Genomic DNA, 24,240 nt, shown 5'->3' on the forward strand with positions numbered 1-24,240 from the left:
TAAGGGGAGATCATTGGAGGAAATGTGAGGAACATTTATGGTAGGATTAAGGCTAAAGGGGGAAAGTTTGCATGTTGTAGAGAATATGTGAAGAATTTTTAGGAGTAGTTTATTGGATAATTTTGGATTCCTAGTTGATGTTAGGAATTAGGTGAGAGCTGATTCATCTCACGAACAGTGAATCAATTGTACCATGTAATTCTTTTAATTGAAGATTATTATTTCATCTTTACGAGTATTGTCCCGATATACCGTTGTTTTTACTTGCTTCGTGGATGTTTTCTCACTATTTGATTTTGATTTTGTTTTAGTGGTTGTTTAGGATGCTGATTTGATCCTCACATCATATCAGAATACCGCACATATTAAAATAGGTCATGTATATTCATCGCAAAAACTTTAAATTCCAAACAATGCATTATGAGCCCTCTCCCTACAAATGAACTTGTGACTATGAGATATGCAAGAATATTTGGCTTTAAATTTGCTAGAGGCCTTCAATGCCATTTATGAAGGAAATTCATTACAAAAATGCTGACTTTTGAGTTCACCACTCATATGGTAGCTCGCAAAATTAGCACTCCAACCCAATCCATTGTTAGAAAATAAAAAAGAGTTAATAAGGTAAATGAAATATTCAAATAGATTGATGACTGTTGTGCTAAAAGAAAATCTCAATCGAAGGAGATTCTACATTCAAAATACCCTTGTATCTTCATGCAAATCATTTTAAGCTTCAATTCAAGCAAAATATAACAATACCAAGAAAACTTATAAATTTAAATATCCAAAGTGAAATTAATCCCCTATAAATTAAAGTAAAATTCATCAACCCTCCACAATTACTTGTCAAAGTGTATTTAATATGAGAACTTTAGCTAACAAAGAGTTAATATATTGTCAAACGTGTGGATACAATTCATTCTTAAATGATCTCTCATCAGAAAGGACATAGCACGTTTCTTCTAATCGATGGTTTAACCAAAATGGCATCACAAATAAATGGATATAACCGAGGGCCATCTAATTAGATGACTTTGCCACAAATTTGCATCATTAAAATACCTTAATGGATAGAGCCTACAAATCCACTAATGGCTAAGAAATAATTGAGTATTGAATCATAGGGTGTGCACTTGATAGGGCATAAAGCCCTTTATTAATTCTTGTCAACTTAAATTTTTACCATTAGAAAATTAGTCATCCTGAGTCTACAAAGTTCCCATGGACGAAGGAACTCATGGCTACTAACAAAAACCCTTCAATCCTATTAGGTCGACTGTATCCTCCAGCTACATAATTTAGAGTCCACGACAATCTAAGATAAATGAACCATGGAATCTTAATTGAGTTTATCATCAACCCCCTCACCAACCACTTTAAATTTAAGTTGTAAATTTCCAACTCTCAATCAAATTTGCTACTACTATATACTAAACATTTAGATTCAAACGACTAGTTTTAATTGAATGTTTTCTCTTATCACCGGAAAGGGTAATTAACCATAAGGACTTGAGCCAATGGGATGCCCAAAATGAGGACAAAATATCAAGGTATTGTTTTATCTTAAATATAATCTATGACTACAAGTGCAATGTTTATTGTACAATTACAACCTTATCATCCTTTGAGGTATTAAGTAGCTAATAGTATTCCTCTTGCAATAACTTGTATTTTGCTTCTAGTTCATATTTTACCAATTCAACGTACAATACCATTCAGGTCAAAAGGGACAATTGCTGCTCACCTTTAATAAAGTCTGCAGAGCTTTTTGGCGAAATATTTTAGATGATGGTGGAAATGGGGCTGGGGGTATCTCCCAGTTCTTTATGTCGTTTCTGCAGACCCCCCAGTGAATAATAACGTCTCCTGGCATATCAGTATCAAAATAAACAAGGTTTTTATCTTCCTCACTGCTTATGACAGTAACTGTTACAGTATTCAGGACAAACTCCTCCGTAATAAGAGCGTATTCTTCATAAAAATCTGAAATACGTATGCGGTTCCGCAAAGGATCTAAAATATCAGGATTACTCCCTTCGTCTTTAGAATGAGAAACATCAGGTTTCAGCAGAAAGTTAGACATCTGATCAAACGGCCCTGAAACAACACGCGAGTCTTTGTCAGTGATTTATTAATTAAGATTTACAGTAGATATAACATGAAACGATCACATAATCAGGCAAAAAGAAAAAAAAAATATTTTTCTATAGATATTATCGTGCAAAGATTTTCATTCTTGTGGCCAAACTTTTAAAAGCCCCAGTGGCATGCAACTCTTGTCCCTAGCATACTAAATTGTTTGTCAATTAAGAATCCAGCTTTAGCACAAACGATGCTCCTAGGGTGCTTCTACCTGCTAAAGCTCCATGTAGTTGTATGAAAAATACAGTTAACATTAACTTCTTACTAGTATGCCATAAAGCAAAATCAAATCGGTGCCAGCAAAAATCTAACTCCATAATGCATCCCTGTTGTTCAAGAAGGTATCACACTCATTCAGGTCATAAAAAGGAGAACTCAGAAGAAACAAAGCACTGTTACAACTCATTATATTAACAGAAAAAGAAAACACAACCTGGCCATATATTGAAGCTTTTCTTTTTAGGTTCAATATGTGCACCTTGTTGAAGTTGATTTACTAGTTGAACTTTGAAGTCACTGCCCTTATGCTGAAACCATGCTCCTTTTTCTTCCTCCTGTAGGGCATCAAAATAGATGCCAAGTTAGCTATTGATGCAACAACTCCTAAGCTTTATCAAATTTTGTTGCCACCAAAAAGATAGGATTTGTAAACAAGACATTTCTAATTTGATATTTTTATAGAGACCATTTGTTCTCTTTGTTAGCATAAACAACACATTTGTGATTCAATTATTGTAGCCAACAAAGTTGAAAGACAAACACTGACATATAATTTGGGGATTTAAAAACTAAGTCTGGATGCAAACCAATTGAACAATGTCCAGAAGGCACTGCATATATTTCAAAAGGGGTATTTTATTCACTAATAAATCTTAATTATTTTATGCAATGACCTAGGATTCATTTATAAATTGGCTTTAGGTGGTTTGCTTTTCAAAACCTAACATAACACAAATTTGCATGTGAAAAACATGCAAGGGAAAGTGTTATATTGCACATACACCTCCATAATGCTTCAAGATCAGGGGCAACGCCTCTATAGAATAAATTTTGTATCTCCATTAGAGTAGAGTATTTTTTTTTTCTTTCTTTCTTTTGTTTCTTTTAACACTGTCGTTGTCAGGTCCCAAGTCTTGGATGAAAAAGTTGAGGGTTGTGTTAACGACAGCCAGTGTAAAACTTATCGAATAATCATGACATAAATCTTTTAAAAAATTGTGTTAATGCTAGAGCGTCCCATGGAAACAACGCGCTATATAGCCTGAATACAGCGACAAGTGTGCAAGGGAGGGCCGTTGCATTGGTGCCCGGGTGCAGTGTTAAATGGGCAAGGGTTCCCACATCAAGGATGAATGTGGGCAAAGAAGCTAGTTCATGAAACTAAAATTAAGATAGGATCGTGGAATATAGGCTCCTTTACAAAAAAATTAATGGAATTAATAGATATTATGATTCATATGAAGATTAATATTCTGTGCATTCAGGAAACTAAATGGGATGGAGAGAAAGCTAAGGAGATTGATAATTTAGGATATAAAGTAAGATATTTGGGTATGAGTCGTACTAGAAATGATATAGGTGTGATTTTAGATAAGAGTTTGAATGATACAGTTATAAAAATTAATAGAATTGGATATAAAATTATAACTTTAAAAATTGTTGGTGATGCTAAGATTATATTATAAATGCTTATGCTCCTCAAGTAGATTTGGATATGGGTTCAAAATTAAAATTTTGAAATGACTTAGAATAATTAATACAAAAGATACCTCTTGAAGAAAGAGTTTTTTTTTTAAATACCTTGCGCTGCGTTTAGAGAGAGAAGCTCTGCGTTTCTTCTAGAGAGAGATGGTTTTTTTCAAATCTTTGTTTTTTTTTGCGGTAATCCGCCTCCATCCATGGCGGCGTCGGCGGGCCGACCGCCGTCGGATTACTGGCCTCCTCCGAACAATCATCCACCTGCAGATCATCGGCTGCCTTCTGGTCGATCATCTCCTTCATCTTCTCTGCTTTCTTCGAATCTCTGTGAAGACGCTCAGAGGAATTCAAGAACTAGTTTTAAGCCTTTGAGTATCAGAGATGGCTTTGGCTCAATTGCTCAACATGATAAATCGCAACTTCCTGTAGTTGAAGGAAAGAGAAAGAACTTGGTTGAACCTTCGATATTGGCCCATGCGCCTGATCAACATGATAAAATACAACTCCCTAAATCAGGTTATGTCGCTAATGGGCTTTCGTTTAGAACTCTGGATCATGATGCTTCTACTTCTTCGGAACTGATCCTTAAAGTCATCAAGTTTGTTGGAAATAAATAAGGATCTCTTAATCGAAATTTATCGGTTAAGTTTGCGAATCCTGAAGTCTCTCATGTTGAACACGTTAACACTGTTACATCGAATGAAAAAGCTATTGATCAATCAACTGATGAAACTTGTAATCAAAAAGATTCCTTTCTTAATGCATGGAGGAAACCTCACTATATCAAAATCAACTTTGATATGAATTCTATAGAAATGTCATCTGATGGGGTGGCGGTGAAGTTGAATTCTAATCTGGAAATTGCTAATTCCCAAATTCTCACAAATTCTGTTGTTTTGAAAGTTCTGGGGAAGAACATTCCTTTTTCGGTTTGTAGCATTGAGCTCCGGAGGCAATGGAATAAATTTGATAATTTTCATTTGACTTCCTCGGGATTGAATTGGATTCTTTGTTCTTTCAAGACTTCTGAAGCCATGGAAGAAGTTCTCAGTGATGGCCCATGGTACATTGGCGGTCATATTGTTGGTTTGGACAAATGGTCGTCTCTTTTCTCACCTTTATCTCTTAAAGGTTTATCAGCACCCATTTGGATCCGCTTTCCACTTCTGCCATTATATTGCTGGGACGAAGTCAATATTACCAAGATTGCTTCAAGAATAGGTACACCAATGTACTTGGATGGTAACTCCTTTAAATGGAGTAAGAAGGAATTTGCTCGTGTTTGTGTTCGTATTAACTTAGAATCCAAACTGCCTTTGGGAGTTTGGGTTGATGGTTTGGGTGGAAGATTCTTCCAAAAAGTTGAATACGAGAAATTAACATCCTTTTGTTTTCATTGTGCCAAAATTGGACACTTGAAATCTGAATGTCCAGATCTTAGAGCTGTCAAGTCTAATGATAACTGTAATGATAAGAATGATGCTGTCCAACATGATGCTTCTCATCATGATCAAAATGAGAAGTATGGCCCTTGGATCCATGTTAAATTTAAAAAAAGACCAAATCAGAATTGGAATCGGGCAATTGGAAGAAGGAAACCAAGCAAGTTGATACTCATTTTGCTGACAGAAACATTAACAATGGCCTAGCAGTGAATATTTCTGATGCTGCAATGATTGTGGATAGTTCTTTTAATGACAACCATCAGGTGATTGTTAATTCAAAAACTGATCTTAACTTGTCCAACAGTTTTGAAGTTCTAACTACATAAATCAATAAGCTGGAAGATGGTAATTCAGACAATGCCCTTGATGAATCAGAAGTACCTACTGATTTTGCTACTGAAGTTTTGGAAAAAACTGAAGCTATAACTGTTGGTTCCCCCGTATTTACTAATGTTCCTGTTTTGTCGGACATTGCAGAAATTCTCATTTCTGATCCTCTATTGGCTGATGGCATTCAGTGCCCTGTTGAAAGTTCTGATGCTGTCATTTTTAATGCTTCTGCTGGAGAAATTCTTGTTGAAAACGCAATAGCTTCAGATACTAACATTGAAGTATCTGAAACAACTGATATAACATATTCTGGATATGCAGGAAAACCAAGACATGGAATTTCTGAGAAAGAATCTTCTAACTCTGCCAAGCAAAAGCCCAAGTTACAGCTGAAATTTCTGGGACCTATCGAACCCGTCTCCAGGAAAAGAAAAGTTGAACGAAAGGGAAAAAAAAGGCGGGGACTCTTCCCCTTTAGGTAATTAATGTCTTCTTTCATCTTTTGGAATTGTAGAGGGGCCAAGAAGAAGGAGACCTCTCTTTACCTAAGGGAAGTTGTGAAAGATAACGCAGTTTTTTTTGTTGGATTAGCTGAAACCAAATTAGCTGAGATTGATAGAAAAGATGTCAACAGGATTATTGGCAATGACTGGGATTTTCATCATCAACCAGTTGTTGGTACTTCTGGAGGAAATCTGGTGCTTTGGAAGAAAAATCTGGTTTCTTTCAATGTGATCGATCATTCCTCACAATTAGTTTTTGGTGTTCTGAATTCTCCTAATAAGGGAATTTGGCATGTGCCTATGGTTTATGGCCTATCCTCTTAGATGGCGCTTCTTTCCTAAAACCGATTGTTAAATGGAAGACTGTTAATGGCAAAAGTATCAATGTCATGAATGAAATATGGTTATTAAACAAATGCTTCAACAAATTGCCCATGCTTGCTGACTGTATTGGTTTAGAAGATATGATGCTATAGAATTTTCTTCTCAGGGACGGTAATTGGAACCTGATTGAGTTAAATCATTTTTTCAATGAAAACATGGTCAATCTCATTGTGCAGCATAGTGTTATCCATGAAGGGGAGGATGATCAAATGGAACTTCTTTTCCAATTATCTGGTAAATCTATTTCAGCCTTGGCATATGCTGAAACTATCAAATTTAACAATCATAATGAAGATTTCGGGTTTTCAAACTGGTTAAGAAAGTTAAAACTTAAACCAATAGTTGAATTATTTTGGTGAAGGATGAGTAGGTTTGTCATTCCTACTAATGAGTTTTTGAAATATAGAAGACTTTGTAATAGTGATCTTTGTGCAAGAGGATGTCTTGAAGTTGAAGATTGTGCGCATGTTGTTGTTCATTGCAAATTCCTCATTGATATCATTTGCAAGTTAAGATATTGGAGATTCAATATTCCTATCTTCCACTCTTTGGAGGATTGTCTTTTCCAACTAGAAATCTTTCCAAAGTGTGATTGGACATAGTTAAGATTTACTGTACAGCTATTTTCAGTTCTTCGTATTGTCGGAATGATGTCAAGCATGGCAATTCTACCTTACCCATTTCGGTTATTGCTGCAAACATCTTATTCACTGCTACAAATTGTTATCCGATGCTAGTTAACTGGGAGGCCTCTCTCCTTCGGGAGTCTGAAACTTCATGGCACCCCCCACCACTGGATTGGATAAAAATACATGTAGATGCTTCCTTATTGGATTCAAACAAAGCAAGCATTGGCGGTGTAGTCAGAGATTCCAAGGGAAGATTGCTCCTTGCCTTCGATAAGCATAAATTACATTGGGATATCAATCAACTTGAGCTGGATGCTGATTCTACATTGAAAGAATTCCTAAGAGATTGGATGTTTGAAAGCAAAGGTTTAATAATTGAGGGTGATAACTATAATGCCATCAAATTCCTTCACAATTCAATGACGAAATCAACACAGACGGCCAATAATCTGATTTTCGAGAAGCTGTCATTCCTCCATGACTTCAACAAGGTATTCTTCCATCATACCTCTAGGAATTGCAACAAAGCTGCTGATTTGTGTGCTTCTTTAGCATTGGATAATAACTTTTGTTTTGACTCTTTTAGTTCTTCTGATATTCCTTCTTCTTTGTATAGCATTTTGAAGAGGGAATATGACAATTGCATTGTTTGATTAGTTTCTAATAGCTTTTTTAGTTTCTCCTTAATGCAATTTGCAATTTTCAAAAAAAAAAAAAGTTTTTATTGGAGGAGATTTAAATGTAGATGTTGGTAGAGAGATAGATAATTTTAAAAGCATTCGTGGTGGTCATTGATTTGAAACAATAAAGGAAGGTGTTAAGACCATAATAGATTTTTCTTTAGGTTATGATTTTTAATAGCTAATATCTTATTTAAGAAAAGAGATGAGTATCTTATCACTTATAAAAATGGATATAGTAAAATGCATATTGATTATTTTCTTATAAGAAAATTAGATCGTTTAGATTGCAAAGATTGTAAAGTTATTCCGAGTAAAAATTTGTGTACCCAATATCGATTATTAGTTTTGAACTTTAAGATAAAGGAACAGAAAATAAAAAATATAGTAAGACGATATTTTAGGATTAGATGGGGGCATTTAAAGAATATTAACAAAAGTATTTTTGAGAGTAATATTTTAAATCTTAAGATTTTATCTGTGCATGAAGATGTTAATATTATGTTGGAAAAAATGACTAATGATATTAACAATATTGCAAAAGATGTGCTTGAATTTCAAAAGGAAAAGCTCCTAATCGTAAAAATAGTTGGTGGTGGAATCCAATTGTGCAAGAAAATATAAAAAATAAGAATATTTGTTATAAAAATTAGTTTAGATGTAAAAATTATGATAATATGAAAAGCTATAAAGAGGCTCGTAAGAAATCTAAGAAAGTTATTTGCGATGTAAAGAGCTTAACTTTTAATGATTTATATAATAGATTAGATACTAAAGAGAGAGAAAGATATATGTATAAGTTAGCCAAACAAAGAGATAAGAGTAGTAAGAATTTAGTTCAAGTGAAGTGTATTAAGGACGAGATCAAAAAATATACTTTTCTTAAAAGATGATATTTAACAAAGGTGAATGAGATATTTTACTAAACTTTTTTAATGATGAATGTAAAAATACGATTGACTTTAGTGACTTTAACACTCTAAATGAAAATAAATATTTTTATTTTTATCGGCGTATTAGTAACACCGAAATTAGGATGTTTTAAAGAAAATGAAATGAGGCAAAGTTGTTGGACCTGATGATATTCCAACAGAGATGTGGAAATGCTTAGGAGAAGAAGAAATTTCTTAGCTTACTAAACTTTTTAATACTGTTTTGAAGACTAAAAAGATGGTAGATGAGTGGAAATGAGTGTGTTAATTTCTATTTTTAAGAATAAAGGTGATGCACAGGAGTGTGCGAAATATAGAGGAATTAAGTTATTATGTCATACTTTAAAACTATGGGAACGAGTTATGGAACACAGGTTGCGGCGTGATACTAATGTTTCTCAAAATCAATTTGGATTCATGCCGGGAAGGTCTACTATGCAAGCCATACATTTATTGAAAGGTTTGATGAAGAAATATAGAGAGAATAAGGAGGATCTACATATGATATTTATTGATTTAGAGAAATCATATGATAAAGTTCTAAGAGAAGTGCTATAGAGAGTTCTTGAAAAGAAAGGAGTTAATAACGCTTATATTCAAATCATTAAAGATATGTATGCAGGAGTTATTATTTGTGTTCAAACACAAGGTGGTTTGACAAAGTATTTTCCTATTTCGGTTGGATTACATCAAGGATCAGCATTAAGCCCATATCTTTTTTCTTTAGTCATGGATGTTCTCACTAGACATTTGCAATACGATGTACCTTGGTGTATGCTTTTTGTTGATGATATTCTTCTTGTTGATAAAACTTGAGAGGGAGTTGAAGGTAAACTGAATTATGGAGGTCAACCTTAGAGTCTAAAGGTTTTCTCTTGAGTAAATCTAAAACTAAATATATGGATCGTAGTTTTAGTAGCAATAGACCTAGTGAGGGGATTGTGACTTTGGGCGATCAAGTCATTAATAAGAGTACACGTTTTAGATATCTTAGATCTATTGTTCAGAGTGATGGTGAAATAGATGGAGATATTATCAGTAGAATTCAAGCTGGATGGTTGAAGTGGAGAAATGCTTCGGGCTTGTGCGATAGAAAAGTCTCCCTCAAACTTAAGGGAAAATTTTATAAGATAGTGGTGAGACCTGCAATGCTTTATGGTGTTGAATGTTGGCCATTAAAAGAGAAGCATAATACTAAGTTAAGTGTTGCAGAGATGAGGATGCTTAGGTGGATGAGTGGCTTTACCCTTAGAGATAGGATACGAAATGAGCATAGACGTGAAAAGATTGGAGTAGCTCCAGAGGAAAATAAAATTAGAGTCGCCTTAGATGGTTTGGTCACATTAAACGGAGGTCTTCCGATGACCCGGTTAGGAAAGTTCAGGTATTAGATTTGACTTATGTTAAGAAAGGTAGAGGTAGACCTAAAAAGACTTGGTTAGAAATTATTTGAAATGATATTTATTTATTACATTTAAATGAGAATTTGACTTTTAACATGACACAATGGCAAAAAAGTATTCATGTAGCCGTACCCACGTAGTGGGACAAAAGCTTGATTTTGATGTTGATGTTTCTTTTGTTTCTTTTGGTAGGAGTGAAGATGGTATTATTTCTCACACCGCAGCATAGTAACAGGACAGCATTGCCAAATAAAGCCTTTGCCAAAATTCATGCATCAAGAGATGGAAATTACTCAAGATCATAAACATGAAGGCAAAGACAAAATCATAAAATAGATCCGCAAACAGGAACAACGCCACTGTAGAATAAATTTTGTATCTCCATTAGAATAGAGTAGAACTTTTCTTTTATTCTTTCATTGTTTTTTTTAGCAAGAGTGAAGATGCCATTGTTTCTCACACCACAGCATAGTAGCAGAACAGCATTGCCAAATAAAGCCTTTGCCAAAACCATGCATTAATAGATGGAAAATACGCAAGATCATAAACATGCAGGCAAAGACAATCATAAAATAGATCCACAACGGCTGGTTTATCATGTCTTACGAGCAAAACAGCAACAACAAAAACAAAAACAACATAATACCTTCAAAACAAAATTTATTGCAGCGATTGTTTTGCAACTTTCAAACTCGACATGAAATTCATGTAGAACCTTTCCTTCCGCTGCAAATAAAGATCTCTTCATGGGTGTTTCTACTGCATAACCCTGAGAATACAACAGAATATGTTTTTAGAATTAAAAGTAAGATAAAATAGAGAATTAAAAAGCAGAAGCCGTAGATACCACCTTGATAGCAATAGAGCCAGGAGGTCTCATTTCAGGAGGGGGTTGATCCCATTCACTGCAAATTTTCAAACTATTCACATTATTAGGTAATGCGGAATGACATGGTGAACAATAAGCTTTGGTAGACAGGATAAGTTTCTTGGAATCACCCCAACAAGAAGAAATGTCTATCTAGCATAAGCTAAGAAAACTGCCATGATCTCCCCAAGAAAGCCTTTCACTTCCTAGGATTTGGTGAACAAAGAGTATAAACCTAGAACATTTCATTCATTAACTCTCTACTCTCGCTATCAAGCCAATTACCCTAGATACAGGATGTAAATATAACCAAAAATTCAACCTTAACAAACCCAGATTGTGATACTGCTAATCTTCGTGCTAAAAAACTAGAATAAATAGATTTCCTTCTAAACCAAACCAAAACAAATAAATAAATAAAACAAAAGCAAATTTTGCGGGCAAAGTCAACTAAAACACCCCCGCAAAATGGCCCTGGAGAATGCCATTAACAGTAGACATGGCAAGACTGAACATTACATTCAAAAACTAGAAAAAGAAACCCTCAAATCTCTGTTGTAACATCTTTTTATTAATCATTGGGTTTGTATAAGTGTGCGTGCAAAAATGAGCTTGGAAAAGGCCGAAAAGCATGTTTGCAAAATCATAACCGCAAGGGAAAATTTACATCATTTCATCTTTATAGGGACTTAAAAGGAAAGCATTTCATTTGTGCTCACCAGACCTACAGGCTAAATATTAGGATAGAAAAGTGTCTATCAACATTAAATGCAATTCATAGTGAGACATATTTTAGCTGACTATACTAATTAATACAAGCTAAATTAAGCTAAATGAAATAGTCTAACGCACCATGTAAATGACGAGACAAAGTATATGATGCTATCCTGTCAAGAGACAACTAGAAGTCATGCTAAGATATTTGCATTCACTGAAGCTTTATGCTCTTTAACCTAGCTAAAATGCTTGCTTCATATTAAAGAAAATAATGAAACAAATAAGTGATGTGTTGCCTAAAGACCCCATGGCTGTACTTTTTTACTACATTCAAATATTTCGCCTCTCCCCATACAACGGTCTAGTAATAATAATTTGAAATAGAATGTGAAAAGACTAGTTTTGGCAATCTAATATGCCTGTAAATTTGCAAAAGTTCTAACTGCATACACATATAAGTTCTAACTACATACACATATATGTGCATGTAGGACACTCGCAGGTATCTCATCTAAGTCCAGTCCATAAAACTCGGCCAGGGGGGAGCACACAACAGCACTCATCAAAAAGGAGTATTGCCTCACAAGGCAGTCGTCAACACTAGCCTATAGGCAAGCAGCCACTCACTCCTGCGAAGAACATTGCATACAAACTTTCCCTAGAAGATAAAACTAAGGATGCAACCATCATCAATGGGCTCCTCCAATGGGCTCACCCATGCATACCTGAGCCCCAAAAGGGCCACTCCCCTACGAGAATTTTCTCCCACGCAGCAACTATCCATAACCAAGAATACTCAACTTCCATGGGTGTCTCAAATCAAGCTACATAAAAATCCACATATAGAATCTATATCTATAACATCGTCGACGAAACTTGTCATATATTAGCAGCAACTTCTGCCCAAGGTGCCCGCTATTTGTTCCTAGACCCTAGGAGACTTTGCACCCCCACATCAACTGTCCACCACCGAAAGTACCCACCTTCCATAAGTGGCTCAAATTAAGCTACAGGAAATATCCATATATAGAATCTAAAACTATACATCCGTGGACTGAACTTCTCCTATGCTAGCAGCAACTTCTACCCAAGGTGCTCGTTGTTTGTTCCTAGAGACTCACCTTTAGAAACTCAACTCATATAACAAGTCCAAAAGAGTTGCCCAAAGCACTCACCCCCCCCAAGATTCGCCCAAGGTATTTGTAGGAGGGGAGGGGACCACGTAAGAGATAATGGTCTACATATAACCCACCCAGCTATTTAGTACACACATAAGCCTCACCTAGTATTAGTAAGATAGAATTTATTTTATCTAGGGTATATGTTCCCAACAAACAAAAGACTAAAAAATATTGTAGTGGAAAACATTTTATGATTTCAAAGTTTAAAAAATATGTTCTTTTATAATTTCAAATGAGATAGATTCAAATTTTAAATAGTTCTTTTCAAAAACTGAAGAATGAAAAGTAGCTTGAGAAGCTCAAAAGTACTCCAAACTTCTTATACCTTCCTATATTACTTTTAAAGTTGAATTTGACTTTAGTATTCATGTTGTTCATTTTATTAAAAATTTGGGATTTATATTTAACTAATACAAAATTAAGAAAAAACACAAAAGATGAGGACTTATAACATAACAAATGAGAAACTACTCGCCTGAAATCCTAAAGCTAAGTTGAGAACCACTATAAAACTAAAACCACGAATCTAGGTGTAAGGGAATACAAGACAATTACAACTTTTAACTCCACCAAAATTTAAGAAACCTCGATTCTACTAGACATATAATCGTGCCTGTGAAGAATTGGTAGTTAAAACCACATAATCACTTTAAAATACTGATATCAAAATTTTTATGCAATGTAAGATAGGCTATGTTGTTTTCATAGTAAGAATTAATAGTTACAATTTATCAACTAAAGCTAAGCAGCCCAACCATGAAGTATATGCAAATGTTTCTTAATAATATAAAGTTTTATGTATTGTCATTAATTGATTTTTATTTTTATTTTTCTTTCTGTTGAATAACACATCAAGGAGGGGGCCCACGGCTTTGATAGGTCAGCAATCTGTGGGCTGCAATCATGGGCTGCAGTTGGAGATTTCATCTTCTAACACTAAGATCCGTGGGATATAATTATTAGAATCAATTAGATTAAATGACTTTTCTCTTCTACTTAATATAATTAATTAGATTAAATATCCTTTTTTTATGTTTATGCTCCAAGAGTGTATATATATGTAATGATTCCAAGGAATAAAATTTGAATTCAATTTCCCCTAAACAATTTCTTCATGGTATCAAAGCTTAGGAAAATCCTAAGCCTTCTCTGAATGTCGGCGGCAAACCTTCCTCCCTTTCTTCCAATCTTCAGTCAGCGATAACTCTCCATCATCCTTCCTATAGCCTCTCTTCAAGCACCAGTAGCCCTTGCCCAAAATTCATCGTCTCTTTCAACCAAGGAAACCCAACAATGTTCATGGATAGTGAGATATCATCCTCCAACCCAAATATTACCAGTTTAAACACCATAAATTCTAGATCTACAAACAACTCTCATCTTCCTCCTCTCATCAGAAACCACATATTTAATGGGCAAAATTTTTTGCAATTGTCTCAATCGGTGAGAATGTTTATTTGCGGGAAAGGGAAAAAGGTATCTCACTAGTGAAGCCCCTATACCACCGCAAACCGAACCTCTCTACAGAAAATAGAAAGTAGAGAATCATCATATCATGTCTTGTCTCATCAGCTCCATGAATGCAAAAATTGGTGAAAATTTTCTTCCTTAAGAGACGGCTCAAGAAATATGGGAGGCCATGAAAAGATACCTACTCTAGTTCCGACAACACTTCCGAGTTATTCGTAATTGAGACCATCCATCACAATTGTCGGCAAGAGAACCTGACGATAACTCAATATTTTAATATTCTACCCGTTATTGGCAACAATTAGATATGTTTAAACAGTATCAATGGAAATGCCTAGAAGATCACGTACTTCACTAGAAGATTGTTGGGACAAAAAAAAAATATTCAAATTTTTTATGGGTTTGAACAAAAACTTGGATGGTGTTAGAGGACGGATCATGGGAAACAAAACTCTTTCAAATCTTCGGGAGGCCTTTTTTGAAGTTCGAAGGAAAAAAGAGCAGAAGATAGGTCATATTGAGAGGCCTACAAGGATCACCTGAGGTTAGAGAAGAAAATGCTCTTATCGTTCGCAGCAATCGAAACCCCACACATGTTAAAAATCGACATCAAAAGAAGGGAGGAAGACCTATGGTGTGATCACTGTGCCAAACCAAAACATACAAAGAAGACATGTTGAAAGATTCATGGAAAACTAGCTGGTTAGAAGGCAAACAAATCATTACAAGAAAGCAATGTGAAATCTGTCAACACCACACAAGATCAATCCATCAAAGCTGAAGCCATTCCTTTCAACAAGGAGCATTTAGATATGCTGCAATTGCTGCTTAACAACATGATGAACCATCTCCAGAACCTACTACCATCCTACACGCTCACTCAGATATAAAACTGTCAAAACATTGGGTTATTGACTCAAGAGCATTAGATCACATGACATGAGACATTACACTCCTTCATGGCTATCAAACCTTATCCTTTAAATCGAGTAGTTAATGTTGTTGATGGCTCAACATCTAAAGTTTTGAGAACTGGTTCTGCTTTTATCACAAAAGCTGTCACCCTTAAATCAGTGTTTTATGTGCCCAATCTTAAGTGAAATTTGATTTCCATTAGTAAATTGACTTATGATAGTAATTGATTAAAAATTTTCTCCAATAATGTACGTATTTTTTAAGAACTAGATTCAAAGAAGAAGATTTGTAGTGCTGAGATGTGTTATGGATTATATTATATCAAGACACCCAAATCATTAATTGTTGCTAAGAATCACCCTATCGTGGGTCAATTTGCTGAGAGTCATTCTAAAGTGAGTCATGATAGAGAAATTAACATGTGGCATTATAGGTTAGGTCATCCAAATTTCATGTATCTTGAAAAACTTCTTTTCCATTTATTTATTAATAAAAATCCAAGTTTGTTCAAATGTGAAACTTGTCAATTGGCTAAACATACTAGATCGTTTTACCTAATTATTCTTTACCAATCTTCTAAACCCTTTGTCTTGATCCATAGTGATATTTGGGGACCCTTAAAAGTTTAAAATATAAGTGGTGCAAGGTGGTTTGTGATATTTGTGATGATCATTTTAAACTCACTTGGATTTATTTAATAAAGGAAAAAATCTGAAATTGAAAGGATATTCAAATCATTTTAACAGATGAATCAAAACCAGTTTGATATAAAAATTCAAATCTTTAAAGTCAGACAATGGGAGAGTACTTTCATTCTAGAGCTAAGAGAATACCTATCAAGCCAAGGAATAATCCAAATGAGTTCACATGCATATACGCCTCAACAAAATGGGTAGCTAAGGGGAAAAATAGGCAACTCCTCAAAGTTGCAAGATCTATTATCTTATTCACAAAGGTACCAAAATATTTATGGGGGAAGTCATTCTTATTGCTACATACCTAATAAATAAAGTTACCTAATTGGGTACAAAAATTTGAAACACCTAAACAGACAAACTCTATTCAAATTTTATCCTCATGCTGAGTTCATATCATCAAATATTCCACCTAAAATTTTTCGGTGCTCCAACTTTATTCATATCTATTCATAAGATAGGAGCCAGCTTAACCCAAGATCAAAAAAATGCATCATTATTGGCTATTCCCCGACAAAAAGAGATTACAAATGCTTTTGCCCTACTTCTAGGAAGGTATTTGAAACCATGGATGTCATTTTTTTAACCCATACTTCACTAGTTCTGAAATTTAGGGGGAGAGTTAAGGAGAATTTCAAACTTGGGAGTGGAATTCCTTATTATACAACCAACAGAGTCCAATCAAAATCAACAAATATCACAAGAAAGCCAAACCACGAGTATTTCCCAAGGTATACCACCTATGTCTAAACCTCCACCTTCAGACCTATTACCTCCACCTATAAGTCCTAATCAATCCCAGCAAATAGCAGCAATTAAGGAACAACAATATGTATACTCAAGGAAAAGAAAGAAAAATCGAAATATGCAGAGCAGGAAGACACAACTTGCACCTATCAACTCTCCTTCAATGGATTTAACAACTAAAGAGATTCATAGAGAGGAAAAAAATGAGGAAGTTCAAAAGGAGATTGAGTCATCAAATGGCCAAATAGAATCATGCACCAAACATTCAATTGAAAACTTTCTCTCCTATAGCAGATTATCAGACACTTATCAATTCTTCCTTTCCAAGTTGGATAACGTGCGAATTCTGACCAATATTCAGGATGCTTTGAATCACCAAGGATGGAGACAGGCTATTAAAAAGAAATTATGACCTTGGAGAAAAATCAAATAAAAGTAATTACGAATCTCCCACCATGAAAGAAAATTGTGACCTACAAATGGGTGTTCACCGTAAACAATGAGGATGGTAGTGTTGAGAGGCTGAAAGCTAGACTGGTTGCAAGAGGATTCACTCAGTCTTATGGAATAGACTATCAGAAAACTTTTGCTCTAGTTGCAAAGCTCAACACCATCAGGATTCTTCTTTCCTTAGCAGCAAATTTAGATTGGCCCCTACATCAACAAGATATCATGAATGCATTCTTGAATGGGAACCTGAAAGAAGAAGTCTACATGGAGAATAGGGATTCATAAGTCTTATGGAAGGGACAAAGTGTATAAACTGTTGAAATCCTTATATGGATTAAAGCAGTTTTCTAGAGCATGGCTTGGAAGATTCTCAAAATATGTAAAAGGTCATGATTTTAGACAATGCCAGGCAGATCATACCTTGTTTATGAAGCAGTCATAAAGAAACAAGGTGGTAGTATTGATTGTATATATGGATGGTATCATTCTTACTAAAAAAGATATAGAGGAAATAATTAAGATCAAACAGGCTCCGTACAAGAAGTTTGAAGTTAAAGATCTAGGATCACTTAGATATTTAGTATGGAGGTAGATCGATCAAGAAAAGGTATATTTGTTTCCCAATGCAAGTATACATTAGACCTACTGAAGGAGACCTTACTGATGGGATGCAGACCAGCTAGTACACCTATGGATCCTAAGAAGAAACTTGAAATAGAAAAAGAGGGGGTTCTAGTAGATAAAGGAAGATATCAACATCTGGTAGGAAAGCTTATAAATCTCTCCCATGCCCATCCAGATATTGGGTTTGTTGTGAGCATGATTAGCCAATATATGAGTAATCCTATGAAGAAGCACATAGAGGCAATATATCAAATCTTGAGATATCTCAAGAACACTCCTATAAAGCGGCTATTATTAAAAAAAATGAAGAAAAGAAATTGATATTTTATTCTTATGCAAACTGGGCAGGAATCTAGGTTGACAGTCGATCCACCACATGCTATTGTTCATTTGTTTGGAGAAACCTATAGACATGGAGGAGCAAGAAACAATCTATTATTTCCAGAAGCAATGCGGAATCTGATCTGAGAACATTAGTAGTTACTATTTGTGAAAATATTTGGATCAGACAAGTACTGATTGAACAGAGAATAAATATTGAATGCATGATAAAGTTGAAATGTGACAATCAAGCCGCATCAGTATGGTCAAGGATCCAATACATCAAGAAAGAACAAAACATATTATCATTGATAGACACTTTATATCTGAGAAAATAGAGAACTCAAAAATTAAAGTATATATCGCAACTCATGAACATCTTGCTAATGTTCTAACAAAAGCACTACCAGACTCTCTACTTGACAAGTTTGTTTGTATGTTAGAATTGTACAACATGTAAAACCCAACTTGAGGGGGAGTGTCGAATCACACAGCAAGGAGGGGGCCCCATGGCTTTGACAGGTCAGCAATCCGTGGGCTACAACCGTGGGCTGCAATTGGAGATTTCCTCTTCTGACAGCAAAATTCGTAGGATTGATTCTAAGATTCGTGGGATATAATTATTAGAATCAATTAGATTAAAAGATGTCCCTATTCTGTTTCTTATATTTAATTAGATTAAATGTCTTTCTCCTAAGAGTATATATATGTAATGATTCTAAAAAATTAAATTTCCCTTAAACAATTTCTTCACTTTCGAATTTTTAAATATAGTTTTAGATGATTTTATTTTATTTTTTTATTTTATAAAAAGGGTTTTGTTTTTAACTGTTGAATCTGAAATTGTTTGGTGGATGATGTCCGACTTTACTAACATATCAATCTAGTGAGCTTAGAACCTATTGGTGAGGATGGAGAGTAGAAAGAAAAGAAAGGATAGACAAAGGAAGAGCAGACTGATGAAATGTCTACCATCCCAATTAGAAAATATAGGGAAAGCGTATGAGATCCAAAGTCCAACTAGGAGCGAGATAAAGATCACAAAAAAGGTTCAAAAGAACTTCCCAAACTATTTCTCATAACTACTTATATTTATAAAATTTTGAGGATCATAGGAAATTCTATACATAGAGGAATAAAATAGAGATGCCACAAAATACCCATACAACACTACATGCTACTCTATGACACATGTCGCCTTTGGATTGGTTGTAGGAGAGTTAAGTCAGCGATCGAGCAAACTGTTTGTCTTCAGGTAAGCTTAAGAGGATCGAGTAGGCATAGGGATAGCCTATGGCGAGTAAGAAGGGGGATGAACCCATAGCTGGCAAATCATCGTCGGCAACTATCGTAGGAGACTCTGGATTTCTTTATCATGAAATGAGAGCAAAATCGTTTGCAAGGATGAAGAGTGTCTGAGCTTGATAGTAGTAGCTAATTGAAATGTGAGGTCTCAGGGGTAGGCTCTTTTCTGCAGCTATGTCTGGCGAGCTCGAGAGGAGGATTTGATTGAGATGAATGGTGATCTATTTGCTATATGAGGAAACTCCCAGTGGCCCAATGTAGGGTGCCTCTCTATCGGATGTGAGCAAGTAACGCCCATTAGTATTCTTGGGCAAATTCCTCTTTAGGCTAGGGAGAGCCCTTTGTATGAACTATTATCTTCTTCTTTGTAGGAGGCATCCCCTTAAAGCTCACTGCCGACTGCTCCATCACCCCCACTAAGAGATGAGTAGGAGCTGCCCCCTTTTCTTCTTCTTCTTCTTCTTCAATGGAGGCTCCTCTTTTGGTCTCATGGGATGCTTCTCTTCCACTTCCCTCTCCCTCTTCTCCTCAACTAAGGGTTCAGCATCTATGAATATTAAGATAGTGAGATCCTTATAAGTGGAATAATTTGACACCCCGTCTATAAAATATCCAAAATCTTCATTAGTGCAGCGAGTTACTATACAAAGTGTCATAAATGCCAAACATACTTACATGGTCACGATCAAATAGCAAACTCCCCTTTAACCAAACAAATATGTGTGTTTCCTCTTCATTAAACTTGAAAACCACTAATTTATCCTTTGTAAAGGGGATAGGACAAGTCGACATCACACCCAGATGACTCATGATTTAAAGATGACGATTTTGGTCTTCTAGCCCCAAATTATGTTCACCAAGCTCTCATCCTAATGCAAAGAGGATAACTAGACGTTGAAGTCGTTGAAAGCTTTCACCATGAAGAAATAACAAAATAAAGTCAAGCTCCACTTGATCTTCTCTCATCATAAATGTGAAAGGAAACTGACGTTACTTGCCACGGAGTTTAGCATGATAGATGACGGCACGAATCGTAAGAATTTAGAATCCCGACCAACACCAGGCAAAAGGGGAGTCACAAGTTGAATCTAAAGTTGTTGCAAGGATGTTGAGCTTGTTGTTGTAGAAGTTTAGATGCTCGTCATCTATGGGCACTCGGATTATGAAGGAGTAACTCTTTATCCAAGAGATTAATTAGAATCTTTACCAGTCTATCAGGTAGGTACAATATCATCATATACAAGCCAGGTGCCCATTGAGTCAACACCAATACACCGACCTCATTCAGCGAATGACCTAGAAACTCGCCCAAGGTCACGTGAATACTTGGCTTGCTCGAGACAAGTGAAATTCAGCATTTTGATGTAACTCTTCTCAAATCCACTAGTAGAGCGTGACTACCCGAGCTCCCCTAGCATGGGATCATCGCTACCTATGGGATACAACAATAATAGAGTCGATGCCAAAGCAGGAAGAGGAATCATCACCTCAAGGGTGGCAATCACCACCACCAACAGATTGGCAAGCTCCATGCAATGCAAACACTAATCGGGCACGCCTTCCAGTAAATGGCCATCATCAGAGCTTGAAGAAAGAACGATTGTCATCTTGCTCTTTCCAACCACCACTGCCTTGCTCGGCTTAACCTGGCCATACTCAGCATAACCTCTACCACTTTCCTCAACTCCATGCCAATGAGCCCATTCACCTCAATAGTCACTACCTTCTTACTCATGGGCATGCTAGATTTTTTTCTAATTTTCTTATGCAGACTTGCATTTGTGGGAGACAACCTTCCTCAGCTTTTCGCTACCCACATCAGCATACTTGGAAGGACTTAGATCGACATCTCCCAAGCAAGGTAATAGCAAACACTTGAGGAAAAAGAGATGGAATGTAGCAACATTGCCACCTCTTGCTGCTATTAATAGCCAAAGAGTGCATGAACCAAATCAATGTCATAATGAAAAGCTTAAGGGATGTTGTGTCGCTCGAGGCAATAGTAATAATAGGTTATTAATTCTTATTTACTTTCCCTTTTGTCATTAGATAAATATATTAAGCACTTCTCTCCTTAAATTCACTTATCATTTTTCATAACTCGCCCCTCAAAGGAGCAAATGATTCAGGAAACTAAATATTTACACATATGTGCCTATATAGATAACTCATAGGTATCTCATCATGTTCGATTCCGTGGAACTTGATCAAGTGAGCATGTGATAAATGTAGCACTTTCCCAAAGGGAGTCTTGCCCTACAGGGCAGTTGCTAACACCAACCTGTGCACAAGTAAACACTCACCCTTGCAGAGATCACAATATACAAACTTCTAGAAGATCAAACCAAGAATGTGACCGTCTTCGACGAACTCTTCCAAAGGACTAGCCCAAGCAGGCCTTTGCCTAGAATGGAACTCGCCCTAAAAAAATTCACTACCCAATAACAACTATCCATAACCAAGAGTACCTACCATCCATGGGCATCTCATATTAAGCTACAGGAAGCGCCCACATACAAAATTTACAACCATAACTCCGTGGACTGAACTCGTCCTAAGCTACCAGCAACTTTCCCTCAAAAGACTCACCATCTATTATCGGGGACTCGCCTTCATAGATTTGACCTAAATGTCAGGTTCGAAAGCACTTGCCCTCGAAGTCTCACCCAAGTTAGTCATCGATGGATAAGTAGCCACATTAGAGACACGAGTCAAAAAATAAACCATCCAACTAATTTGTGTGTTTCCGTCAATCCACATTAGTCATATCAAGTACTATTTTTTTGTATTTATTCTAAATAAAGTCTTATTGTAGCTCTCTTAACCCTATGAATAAGGAATGAATAGATATATTTTAAACTTCATGCTATGTGGATTACTCACAAAGATATTAGAGCTTTCCACTTACTCTCCATACTAACTTTCTAATGCGGATCACTAACTAACTCTCATCTGCTAAAAACCTATTAGTAAGGTCAGATATTACACATGAATAAATTTGAATCCATCACTAATTATTTTGAGCAGCCCCATCATCATCGAAATTTGAAAGCTTGTTTGGATAAAAACATGTGTGAAAACTTTAAATAGATGTTTGCCAATCGAGCCCTCAACACAACAAATTTTGAAGCTATTCAAGCATAGATGCATGAGCAATTAATTTCAGACCCATTGAAGAAATATGACCTAAAAAAAAGTTTTGCTTTTGTTCAACAGATGATATAATCAGTAGTATCTGCTCCATGCCCTCTAGCACAATATTGTGGACATTTGTATACGATTGCATTTACACGAAAAATCCAACAAAAGATACTCCTGAGAAGACAAACGGAAAAAGGAAAACTAAGAAGGGGCAAAAGGTGATTATCAAAGATAAAATAGCATAGAACCATGGTTTATACTCTGGAATCGAAAAATAACCAAAACCTTGCCTGCTCACATCATCGCAGTAAGTAACTCCCCAATGCAAGATCCATTTCCCTTCCAGATTACAGCAAACGATGACTTGCAACCTCGAACCCTCTTCATCCACCCGACCGACCTTCACAGACACTTTCCCTTCAACCTAGCAATTCAAATTCCCAAATCATTAACCAATACCTAACCACCTAAACAGAGCATAATGAGGACAATTTCCAAAGCGGTCGAAAATCAAGGCCATGAGTGAGGCCCCGACAATCAAAACTGCGATCCCATTGAGCATTCACCGGCCATGGAAAACGAGATAACCTGACGAGAAAAGCTCACCGTCCTGGTCCGCTTCAGCGGGAACGTTTCCAAGAACACAACGTCGGCATCGGAAACCGCGGACGGGATCTCGGAAATTCCCGCCCTAAGGACAGGGAGAATACTAGGAACCCTCGGCTGCCTGATATTACCAACGGAGATTGCGGGATTATGGAAGGAGATCAGGCGGAGGAGCTTCGGTCTCCTACGATCGCCGGAGAAAAACGTATGGCTTTCCCTCGGTGGCCGGTGGAAGAGCAGCTCCCACCGGGCTAACGACATCGGAGGCGGTGAAGTAAGTTCTTCACATGTAGTAGAAAGACAGATGTCGGGAGGGGAGCTCTAGGTCTAGCAGGAGTAGCTAAATAATGTGAGTTTTTTTTTTTTTTTTTAAGGGAGATTTACCTATATTTTATTTCATATTATTTATATATCTAATATTTAAAATTTTAATATTATATTAGTGCCACTCATATAATTTTTTTCAAATATATCACTGCTATATTTCATTTTTACCACCCATATCATTATATAAATTTTAATATTTCATTCCTTGAATTCATTTTTGTTCTATGGGAGATAGGCATGTAATATTAAAGTTTTAGGTGTTAGATATATAAATAGCATGAAATAAAGTGGTATGTATTTAATAGAGTGTTGTCATGTAGCTAAGCCCGGGAAGTTTGGATATTATGAGCGAGAGCCAATGAGAGAGGCTGCAGTTTGATGAGAGATCTTTGATTTGTCCTATATAGGAAGAGTTTCTTATAGGCTCAGATGAGTTGAGACTGTTCATCTTCTCAAGCATCCTCAAGCAAGTTCCTTTGTTGTCCCAAGAGACTTCCCTATAGAAGCCCCTCTTATGAGTGAGTATCATTGTCATGATTAGGCAGCTAAATATGAAAAACATATGAAAAAAGTCATGAGCATACATTTAGTTTTTCAATTCACTCAAAACCTTTTGACATTTGAGTAAGAAAAAGATGAGTGGATGAATGCAACCATCAAATACAAGCATAAAAATAAATATGAATTTACTACCCTATTTTTATTGTAGTCTAAAAAATAATGT

At 35.9% G+C, this 24,240-nt stretch overlaps 1 protein-coding gene across 10 annotated transcripts in view; it reads right to left on the bottom strand.

The window, feature by feature from the left end:
- LOC110115878 (alpha-amylase 3, chloroplastic) overlaps nucleotides 1-23,515 on the bottom strand; it is a 151,471-nt gene extending 127,956 nt beyond the window's left edge. For 2 of the 10 annotated variants that reach the window (XM_028700847.1, XM_028700846.1), the window contains exons 1-5: nucleotides 23,172-23,514; nucleotides 22,874-23,007; nucleotides 11,000-11,069; nucleotides 10,796-10,918; nucleotides 2,624-2,699 (exon numbers count right to left, since the gene is read on the bottom strand). In XM_028700847.1, coding sequence (XP_028556680.1) covers nucleotides 2,624-2,699; nucleotides 10,796-10,918; nucleotides 11,000-11,069; nucleotides 22,874-23,007; nucleotides 23,172-23,450 — 682 coding nt within the window. In that variant the 5' untranslated portion in view covers nucleotides 23,451-23,514. Of the gene's footprint in view, nucleotides 1-1,747; nucleotides 2,101-2,578; nucleotides 2,700-10,795; nucleotides 10,919-10,999; nucleotides 11,070-22,873; nucleotides 23,008-23,171 lie in introns of all 10 variants that reach the window. The other 8 variants (XM_028700845.1, XM_028700844.1, XM_020849278.2 and 5 more) reach the window with 7 other exon arrangements.
- Between the last annotated feature and the right edge of the window lie 725 nt (nucleotides 23,516-24,240).

Source organism: Dendrobium catenatum, unplaced genomic scaffold, assembly GCF_001605985.2.
Source record: "Dendrobium catenatum unplaced genomic scaffold, ASM160598v2 fragScaff_scaffold_1599, whole genome shotgun sequence".
Classification (NCBI taxonomy): domain Eukaryota; kingdom Viridiplantae; phylum Streptophyta; class Magnoliopsida; order Asparagales; family Orchidaceae; genus Dendrobium; species Dendrobium catenatum.